This window comes from Elephas maximus, chromosome 2 (genome assembly GCF_024166365.1).
Source record: "Elephas maximus indicus isolate mEleMax1 chromosome 2, mEleMax1 primary haplotype, whole genome shotgun sequence".
NCBI classification, from domain to species: Eukaryota; Metazoa; Chordata; class Mammalia; order Proboscidea; family Elephantidae; genus Elephas; species Elephas maximus.
In genome coordinates this window covers 146517906-146528635 of record NC_064820.1, presented here as the reverse complement: position 1 = coordinate 146528635, position 10730 = coordinate 146517906, and the positions used below count along the sequence as shown (strand labels likewise).

General features: G+C 51.2%; 1 protein-coding gene across 3 annotated transcripts in view; it reads right to left on the bottom strand.

Moving 5' to 3' along the window:
* Window positions 1-9: 9 nt before the first annotated feature.
* The window catches only part of TCF7 (transcription factor 7), a 37664-nt gene continuing 26943 nt past the window's right edge, over window positions 10-10730 (bottom strand). Inside the window, exons 6-11 of one of the 3 annotated variants that reach the window (XM_049873650.1) lie at window positions 9944-10036; window positions 8922-9041; window positions 8287-8449; window positions 8075-8182; window positions 7005-7053; window positions 10-4417 (exon numbers count right to left, since the gene is read on the bottom strand). In XM_049873650.1, the coding sequence (XP_049729607.1) occupies window positions 4395-4417; window positions 7005-7053; window positions 8075-8182; window positions 8287-8449; window positions 8922-9041; window positions 9944-10036 (556 nt within the window). In that variant the 3' untranslated portion in view covers window positions 10-4394. The remainder of the gene's footprint in view (window positions 4418-7004; window positions 7054-8074; window positions 8183-8286; window positions 8450-8921; window positions 9042-9943; window positions 10037-10730) is intronic. The other 2 variants (XM_049873649.1, XM_049873651.1) reach the window with 2 other exon arrangements.

The following is a 10730-nucleotide window of genomic DNA, read 5'->3' as shown; positions in this document are numbered from 1 at the left end:
CTTGAAAGTGTCAGCCTGAGCTAGTTAATAGTACCTCCCATGTAGTTCACAGCTCCTGTTTCTTCTTCAGAAGTGAAATACCACTTACCTTGTGTTGGTACAGTGACCTAATTCCTGAGAACTGCTAGGGATGGAATGGTTGCTTCCCCCAGGATGGAGTTTGCCTTTTCTTCCATGTCAACCCTATGCTGCCCTTGGCAACTTGAAGATCTTGCCTGACTACTTGAACATGCCACATCTATGTTCTTCCCCATTTAAAAAAAATTATTGTGCTTTAAGTTGAAGTTTATGAATCAGGTCAGACTCTTATACAAAAAGTTATACACACCTTGCTATGTACTCCTAGCTGCTCTCCCCCTAATGAGACAGCACACTCCTCCTCTCCACCCTGTATTCCCTGTGTCCATTCAACCAGCTCCTGTCCCTGCCTTCACATCTCGCCTCCAGACAGGAGTTCCCAACATAGTCTTGTTCTTCCCTATTTTTAAACTCCCTGCCTGATGTGTGAATAGCTGAAGTTAGGGCTCCTCTCACATTCCTGCTGGCAGTTGTGGCCAAGTAGACCAGTAAAGGTCTGTTGGCCCCTGCAGATGCTTAGAGAGCCTGGAAGCCTGAGTTAAAAAGGTGCCCCCTGGGTGATTCAAGATCTGGAGCAAGAGGTGACTAGAATAGTTGGGATTGGGGATGTTGACATAGCCTAGGAACCAGGGTCTACTTGGGAGGCCAGCTTTGTTTCAGAGCCCCCTAGTGAACTTGTAAAGCTCTTAAGAGACCTGAGTGGTGTCAGCATGTGGAAAATAGTCTGTTAAAGTAGCTTTTCTAACCTCAAAGAAAAGCCAGTTCAGCCTTTTTATATAATAAGTTTGGGGTCTTTAAATTCTACTTCGATACATAGACTAGGCAAGTGGGAGTTTAAAATGGCCTTATTATTCTTGCTCCTTCTGTGCTGTATGTTTTCCTAGAAATGGATACAGGAGCTGATTGCCATTCTTCCTCTCTGGAACAGAATATAAAGAACCATTCTGCTTCTCTGCACGCGAGGCCTTCTAGCCAGGCTTACTGTACACTGTGTAGAGCCGTGCAACAGTGCCGAGGCAGTTTGGGGCTCACAGCCAAAAGGAACATGACACTAGGGGAACCATTCAAAAGTTCCAACTCAGCAAAAAAAAACCTAGCCACCAAAAAAAAAAATTTTTTTTTTAGGGGGGAAACGCCTTCAAAGTGGGAGACTTGGGAAGGCCTTGCTAGCCTGCTGAGCTGAGCCCTCACCAGACACACCGAGCACAGGAGGGCAGGGGAGCAGATGCAGCACAGAGGGGTCGCCAAGTCTGCCTTTTGTCCGGGAATGCGTTAGGAACTGTTTTTACAAGAGAGACTGGGATATGTTGTCCTATGATGTCATAAAAAAGGGTTGGCTCTTGGCTGCCAGTGAGGTGGGGCTGGTGTGGTATTTTAAGTTGAATTTGGGGTTGTGAGTTTAAGTCACCCTCTGGCCTCATAGGAATGTACTGGTGGGATTTGGGAGGGCTTGAGTTTCTTTTTTTGCAGTTTTTTTTATTTTTCAAAAAGGCTTGTCTGATTTTAACGAAGTTACTGAAGCCCCCTTCTGTATTCACATGCACAGAGGGTGCATTGTTCACGTATCCAGTGTACGCTGAACAAGACACCAAATCAGATGCAGCAACCCAGTCTTGCATAAGCCCGGTTAGAATGTAGTTTTTTGAAACAACTAGGCCAGTAGCCAGAGCGGAATTCTTTCAAATGGGACAGATGTCAAGGGAATGGCTGGTCTCTTGTAGTACTCTCCCAGAAAGAAGCGAGTCTAGGATTACAACTTCCAGTGGTCTACTTCTAAATAGATGCTGCTCTAAATAGATGATTTATGAAAAAAAAATTAAATATAAAATTCAAGAAATAAAACTTGAAGTGAAAATTACAATGCAGAGAGGATGCCTGCTGGCCTGGCGGGTGGCTGTACACTGGGAAGCACTTCTTACCCAACACTTCCCTAATGGGTGACTGGCCTACTGAGGTGGCTTATGACATCTTGTACATTCACAACAGGTCTCATGAAGTCAGTGTACACTTTAACATGTAAAAACTAGGTTATAGATTTATCCTTCAAATTTAAGAGCTCCTGTATGAAAGACACTTCAAGTGTCTTAACAGACATAGCTTTTGGGGGGAAAGGGTGCTATTAAACTACCATTCCTTTAGATTTTACTATAATACCAGGTTATAAAAGACATGTTTGCTCTTGTTTTCCTTGAAATGAGATATACATGTTTGTGAACTGTTGCCTTTTCTCTCTTTGCTCTCAGAGGAAAGTGAGCCTAGGTCATGTGTACCTATTTTAGGTCTTTCAAGGGTCGGTGGATGGCAGCTTCCAGCCCTTTTATCCTCACACGCACACTGGGGAACCGGCTGGTCTGCATTGACTTTTTTGAATGGGATCTTATGCCCCAAATAAGCCCAGCACTTGGAGATGGGACAGGGCTGAAGCCTTTTTAGGAGAGGTAATGAGGGTAACCCCTGGCTTCTGGAGGCTAGAAGTTTTGAAAATGTGTACCATGATAGGGAACAAACTCAGTTGTATGGCTGCGGAGATGAAAAGGAAAGAGTGTCATGCTCTGTGACTGAAACAGCTTATTCCTTGGGGTCAGGCTTTGAAAAAGAAACCCAGTAAAAGTATCTTTATTCTCACGATTAAAAAAGTTTGATTCTATGATGATGCATTAACAGTACAAAAATATTTCGAACACTACAGTGGTCTTTTTTTTTCCTCTCAAGACTTCTTACAGTACTACACTAGAAATCTGATCTTTGGATTCTGAAAAATCAGTGGCTAAAGTAGGAGCTAAAGGCTTTTCTTGAGGGGTATGTGGGGGAACATGGACAGCCCTTTTTCTTTGGATTCAGGCTATGTACAGTGAAGAGGATGCAAAAAACAATAAAATTAAATAATAAAAAAAGACTTGTTTTTCAAGGCTCAGGGTCAAAGCATGGCTCAGAAAACGGGTTAAAGTAGGCAGTGGTGAAAACCCATTGTCCACCACTAGAGGTCTTCTGGGCTCCTTGCTTTGGTTGTAATGGTCCTCCATTTGCCCCTGCCCTCCCTGCAGCTCCGTAGGGGAAGTGAAGCTGGCCTGGTTTGATGCTGCTGGAAGACAGGCACTGGTTGTTGTGAGGTCTGGGGTTTGCCCTCTCTCACAAATGCCCAAGCGCTGGCTAGACATGGACGAGCTGGAAATGGATCTGTGAAAAAAGTTCTCTGAACAGGAAGGGATGCACACCAGATTTGGGCCATAACTTCTGTGAACTGTTGACTTCAGCCACTAGTGACTGTCTGGGGGCCTTGGTATAGGGGCTTCTTAGGCAAGTAAGCGTCTCAGGAAATATTTCCAAGTGATTTGAATTAGAGCCAGATACCACCCACCACCCATGTTTGCCTGATAGGGTAGTGTCAGGTAATCCCTGTTGCCTAGGTGATCTAGACTTAATCTAACCCATTGCCTCCTGAGCTGCCTGCTCCTCTTGCAAGCTCCTGAGAACACACTGAGAGGCTTCATCTGGTCCAGCTTATGAGTCGCAGCTGGTTTTCTGAAACAGGGCTTCTGCAGTCCCTTGAGAGAGGTGTCATCTTGAGCTTTGTGGCTCTGACCATGCTTGCACATTGTTTGATAAACCAGCTCATTCTTGGTCCATAAAGTGTTTGGTATGGGGAGGACATAGTGGTGAGGATGCAGGGGTAGGGAGGGCAGCTGGGCTCAGTCTAGCCCATCTCTCACCTGTAGCAGAAAAGCATGGGAGGCAGGGGGCATCTGGCTAGCAAGACAGATGGTAAAAAGCAGGCTGCCACAGGCACAGTGGATGCCCTTAATGAGATAACACATCAACACATCTGATCCCCACCACTGAGCAGTTTGAATTGATGGCCCCAGGCTCAGGCAGAAGTTGTGCAGCCTCTGAAATCTCTAGGACCTGGACCCTGGGAGGGAGTCAGCAGGGCCCCTGGCCGATTTCCACACGCTTTGGGGCTCTGTCGCCTCCTCTCGGGGGGTGGGCTCCTGGAGGAGGCCAAGTGTCCTGGCGCTGCTAGGCTGCCTATCTCTGAGATTCCTGTGGCTGTACCTGTGTACTCTGCAGGGTGCGGCGGGGGGCCTGTTGGGGCCCAGTGGGCTGGGAGGCTGAGAGTGGCGCAGAGACCTGGTGATGTAGGCGCCGGCTCCGCAGGGCTAGCAAGCAGTTCTGTGGGCAAGTGGGGCAGCAGGAGGTATGAGGGCGAGTCCTGAGGGGCTGGGGACCCGGGGCAGCCTAGAGCACTGTCATCGGAAGGAACTGGGCTGGGGCAGCGGCCTTCTCCGGGTAAGTACCGAATGCATTTCTTTTTCCTCCTAGGAATAGTGAAGAGAGTTATCTGTAAACAGAGGGTGAATTCATAGTCATACACCACAACCAAAAAATGCTGTCCTTGCACAGGCCTAGCTGGCCTCTTGTCCCCTCTCCCCGTGACTTCAGTGATGTGCCCTCAGACCTGACTCAGCACTGCAGCTCTGCTGTGCCTAGCCTCTGGCACCTAGCATAGCCACAAGGTGGCACACAAGGACCTTTTGTAACCAGGTCTGTGGGCTGCCTCCTCTTTTCCATGGAGCCATCCTCTAGTTTGGGCCTTTGATCCTCTGGTTCACGCACTCAGATCTACATTAAGGCAAGGGGCTGCAATGGCTGGGCAATCCCAGTCCTCAGAGCTGCTGGGGGAAGCAGCAGCAGAAGAAATGAACCGTAACTTCTCACCTGCTTGTACCACCCTGAAAGTCTCTGGGCCACATTACGTATCTGAGTAGCGTGGTCCCCGGACCCCTCTGACTCTTGGATAGAACAGGGCCTCTGAGGACAGGTTGCCTCCCATCACACTCGTATATACACATCAAATTACTCTTTGTCCTTTGCCAGGGAGCATGGTGGGCACCTTGAGGGGCTGGACAAGTATTCCTTAGAGCTAGTGACCTTATTGCCTAGAATACCCTCAGCTTGAACCTACAGTAGCCAACTTTAGCCACTTGGTAGGTCTATCTTCTTTTCACCTGTACAAGTACTGTCCTGTTGTACAGTGAAACACAGGTTTAGTGCGACAAAGCCTGAGTGTGGCCCTTTGGCTAGGGCAGCCCAAGAGTACCCTTCCTCCTCTCCCCAACTTCCCCAGCCCTCTCGTAAGTAGGTACTCAGTTACTCTCAGGTACAAGAGAACGATGAGTCACAAGACCACCAACCAGGCTGTTCTCTACTACAGTTACCTTGTTTTTCTCAGATTTAAGGGCTCAAAGCTCAGCATTGTACAGGCAGGGCTCCCAACTTGGGGGAAAAAGTATGCGGGAAGGTGTGCTATGAGTCTGAGGCCTGGGAGGAGGGGTGTGCACACCACCTGAGTGGTGTTGAGATTTGTCTACTGAGAATTCCTGGGTGACCCTAGGCACCAAGCATCAGAGCTACCTTCTTGAGTCTGTCTTCCCTTTATTTCCACAGTATCTTGGGAGAAGAGATTTTCTTCTGTTCTGCAATATTCTGTTTCTCCCATTCCTACTGCTACCTAGGCCCAAGTGTTCTTACTCACAAGCTGTGTTCACTCCCATTCTTAGGAGGCATGGGTTCCCCAGTCTTCTGGGTATGCTAAGGGGCTGAAGAGCCAAGAGAGGGCTGCAGGCCCAGCAGAACCTGTGCAGAATCAGGGAAGCAGCTTGAAGCAAGAGGGGGAGGGTGGTGGGGACAAACCCACCTGCACGGACCACACCAATCCGTCTGCTGGTTGAGGCCAAAGCGAGCACGGCATTTCTTAGGCGAGCCAGGGTCTGCTCAGACATGCCAGAGGGGCAGGGCAGGGCAGAGGGCGAGCGGGCAGGCAGCAGGGCAGAGCAGGGCCCAGAAAGAAGAGGCAACATCAGTGTTAGCCAGTCACAGACACCCCACAGCCCCCACAGGCAGAGTAGGCCTCTCCATGGCACAGCCAGCCCCAGTGGGAGCCCTAGGGCCAGAGCAAGGTATCAGGAAAGGTATCTCCAGCTGGGCAGGAGGCAGTGGGATGAGTGGTGGTAGTGGTGGTTGGGGGAGGGACCCTGTCAGAGTAGCTCCTCTGGGGCTTGTGGGGCCCCTGACAGCATGGGAGCTACAGCAGAGTCCAGGGAGGCCTGTGGGGATCCAGCCTCTTCTGCCTTAGGGCTGCCTACCCCCTCCCCAACTCCTTACCCATTTTACTGAGTTTTCCTTCATGCCATTGTCCAATCTGCCCGACCCACAGCCCCTCAGGCTGTAGTGCACTTCAATACACTTTTCCAGATGGAAAGAAAGGACCATTCCTCAGCCTCAGAGAAAAGGCTGAGGACTATGCCCTGTCCCCTACAACCCCCAAGTCCCAGCCTCCAGCTGGGAAAGTCGTGGGTATGGAACCTGCCATTTTCAGAGTTGGGGGCAGGAATTCACCCACAGGAAGGAGGCCTGCAGTGGGATGTGGGCTCCCAGGTCCTCTACACAGAGCATTTTGCACTGCCATGAGAAATTTGGGATGATAGAGGAATTGCTAGGGACCAGCCAACAGGCTGTGTAACTGCTGGGCCCGGGTACAGGGCCTGGCTCAGCCTCTACCCAGATGCCTGCTCTCCTCGGCAGAAGTAACCAGGATGAATTGTTTGGGGTACCAACTGAACTATACTCAGTCTGTTCCTCACTAACTTCTCTGGGAGAGGCTCGCTGGGGGTAGAGCTAGAAAAGGCAGTGGAGGGGGGTTGGGTGGTGAGAAGGTATACCACCTGCAACGTGAACTATTCTGCTTGACTTCTCTGGAATTAAGTACAGCTGTTCTTCGCACAGGGCTCTGACTTGAGAGATGCAGGCCTTATTCCCCTGAAGGATCCTGGCTGGGTACACTGCCCCTCCCTCTGGGCCAGAGCAGAGATGCCCTTGAAATGGGGGCTTGGAAATGAGCCTCTACTACTGCTGAGGGAAGGCCTCACCTGTGTTGGATTCTTGGTGCTTTTCCCTTGAGCGCCTCTTCTTCTTTCCCTGAAGGGAACAAAGGGAGAGAGACTCAGATCTGGGAGGCAGTTGCTGTGACCTCAGTGAGTGAGGGGCTGGGACAGCTGCAGCCTGCTGCTGAGCTGATTTGCCCTCGGGATTGTTGAAGTTTCCTACCTTGGGGCCCTGGGGTTTCTTCACTGCAATTCTTGCTAGGCTACCATGGAGTGCTTTTGGGAGCTTCCTCTCCTGCTCTGGTGTCCATTTTAAATGGAGGGATATGAATTCCAGCCCTTCTCTTCCCCTTCTGCCCATCCATGTGGCCCAGTTCAAATATTGGGCAACAACCCTGTGTGTGAATGCATTCTACGGTGGGGAGTAGAATGCGGGTTTGCCTTTAGGGGCAGTTCCACCTGGCACGGCTTCTTCTGAGCTAGCCAGGTGTTAAGGATTGAATTGTGCCCCACCCTCCACCCCATGTGTGTTGGAATTCTAACCCCTCTACCTGTGGATGTAATCTAATCATCTTCCATAATGCAATCAGTTGAGGTCATACCAGTGTAGGGATCCTATACCTAGTCACTTCTGAGTTATAAGAAGAGCAGCACAGACACAGAGACATGCATGCACAAGCAGAGAAGACGGACACTCTCTGGCTACGAAGCAGGTAAATTAATCAGCCCAAGAACTCCAGGGACTGCTGGCTACTGGAGGTTGAAATAGATAAAGACCTCCCCCTAGAGCCACAACCTGAATTCAGCAGTGCCACTCAGGGTCAAATTCATTGTTCTAGTCCCATTCCTTCCTCCTCCTTGCATCCATACTCAACTGCCCCTTTCCCAGTTGGCCATCTCATGCCTAAGACGCTAATTAACATGTCCTGAACTATGGTATTTCTGTTACGACAGCACTAAGACTCCAGGGGAGGCCCTGGACCCTCCACTCCGGCAACTCCTTTCTCATCTGTGCCTTCGGGACAGTAGTAGTCTTGCCTTCTTTGCCGAGACTGACTCGGGCATGGCATCTTGAAGGTTCCCCTACCCGCCCAGCTGTGTCACTGGCCACTCACATAGTTGTCCCGCGCCGACCAGCCTGGGTAGAGCTGCATGTGCAGCTGCCTCTCTTTGCGGGCCAGCTCATAATACTTGGCTTGCTCTTCCCGAGACAGCGCGTGCCACTGCAAAGGGGCGGGGTAGGGTGGGGTGAAGATTGAGTACATCAGGAGTCAGCAAGCTGCACCAGGGTGACGGTAGTCTAGGGGCCACCCCCACCTGCCCTCACCCTGCGTCCCAGGATCTGGTTGATGGCAGCGCTTTCCTTGAGTGTGCACTCTGCGATGACCTTGGCTCTCATCTCCTTCATGTACAGCATGAAGGCATTCAGTGGCTTCTTGATGGTTGGCTTCTTGGCCTCCTTCTCAACCTTGGCCTCTGCTTGGGTCTTCCTGAGGGGCACATATCCAGATCCCTCAGGGGCCCCCAGTGTCCACCTCATGCCACCCCCTCCTCTTGTGCGTGTCCAGAGTGCCTGGGTATCAGGGTTTTTGTAAACTGAATCTTTCTGTAGTTGCCCCAAAGGGGGTGAGCAGAGAGGTAAATAATTGTTCTTTACAGGAATACTGTAGCCAAGTGGAAAGAAAATTCACGTGTAAGACTTCTCTGCCCCTCTCCTCTTGGCTCAAACTAAATCCTTGTTCCTACTCACCTGTCCGTCCCCTCCTGCTTTTGAGGGTCAAAAAAACAGAGTGGTCAGTGGCCAGAGTTCAGGGACCCCTGGGTTTTAACTAAAAAGGCTTGAACAGCGGCCTCTCTCCTGGCAGTCCCTGGGCATGGGGAAGGCCTTGATGAACAGATGGGAGTCAGGGTTGTTTACCTGCCCATCCTACACCCCCTCTCCATTGTGTGCTTTTCACTCACAGGCTCCGGTCATAGGGCTGCAGCTCCTGCTTCCCTGAGGGGGGCACAATGGCTGGGTGGGGGATGGCTGCGGGGTGGCCAGGTACGCCAGAGCCTAGCATCAAGGACGGGTGGGTGAACCTAGAGGCAGGAGGATAGTTAACACTGAGACAGGCGTGTAAGGACCAGACCTGTGGACACACGTGGAGGCCCCTGCACAGTACACGAGGACACAGGTAAACAGATACCCTCCCCCACTGGCCTGGACACAAGTAAACGGAGATGCATACAAATACCTGCTCCCAACACATTACACAAACACATTGCAAAAATTCACATATATACCATTTAGGTGCTTACTAAATAACTCCGAAACAGCTTTTGGACTTTTCTCCTCACCTGTCCCTAGCTCACCCTCACGAGCCTGTGGCTACCCTGTGGGTCTCTTCTCAGTCTCCTGCTTGCCCACTCCAGCCTCTCTCCACACAACAGCCAGAGTGACCTTTTTAAGACACCCAAATGCTCATGTCCCATTCCCACTGGAATCCCCCCACTGCCCAGGCTCCTTCCTGGAGCCTGCACAACCCTGCACAACCACCATCCTGCTGACATCCCTCACCCCCTGCCCCTATTACTCCCTACCCCTCTCCCAGCCAGCCCTGGCTATTACTGTTCCCTTTGTCCCCCTCTCCCAGGAGATGTCGTCCTTTTTTCATGAAGCTCCCTCTGACCCATCAGGCCCAGTGAGGTCTCCTTCACTTATCACCCAGATGGCCCCACTCAACTGCTGGTACCTGTGTTCATGCTCTGTCCCTGGTGTTCTATGCGACTCTGTTAGACAGAATGGCCTAGACTTAGGCCCCTCTTGTGCTCTGATTGGCTTTGCTCTCAGGCACAGGGCAGCGGTGGGGCTGTAAAATGACGCACGGACGGGTGGACGAACAACTAGCACAGGGCAAGCAGGGACCTGGGCATGGCCTCACGTGGGCACTGAAGCCTGGGAAACAGGAAGCAGGAGCCTGGCTGCAGGGTAGGGGACTCACCTGGGGTAGGGGGCGCCAGGGGCTGCAGTGGGGGCGGGGAAGTGCTGTCTATATCCGCAGGAAGGGGACAGGGGGTAGAGAGGAGGGCTGGGCCTGTGATTGGGAGAGACAGCTGTTAGCGGTCTAGCTGCTGGCCAGACTTGGGTAGGACTTCCCCACCTTGCTTGGGCCTGACCCAATATGAGGCCAGTTGGCCTTGGCTTGGACCACCCCACGGATGGAGCTCAGCCCCTCCGCAGCCAAGGCAGTGTGTGCTGCAACTATCTGCCACAAGGGGGCAATGTATGCTGCATCTGTTTTCTTCTGACAGCTTGTACTGTACTGATGCTTTAAGGGATGGACATGGCAGCTTCCCTGGGGACCCAGCTTAGCAGGCCCCAAGTCTCCTCCAGCCTTGAGTCTCCCCCTCACTGTGCTCTGACCCCATGGGGCAGTCTCCCTGTAAATACAGGCTGACTCCTGCCTTAGGGCCTTTATACCCACTGTTTACACTGTCTGGATTGCTCTTTGGCCCCACTTTGCCTGCTTCGACTAGACATCCTTCAGGTTTTGGCTAAATTAACATCCTTCCTGAAAGCCTAGAGATTCCTAGTCGGATGAGGCACCCCTCTGAGCTTCTAAAGTCCTCAATCAAAGCACTGCTTACCAAAACCCCCCAAAAAACAAACACATTGCCATTGAGTTGATTCTGACTCATACCGACCCTACAGGACAGAGTAGAACTGCCTCATAGGGTTTCCAAGGCTGTAAATTTTTATGGAAGCAGACTGCCACATCTTTCTCAGAG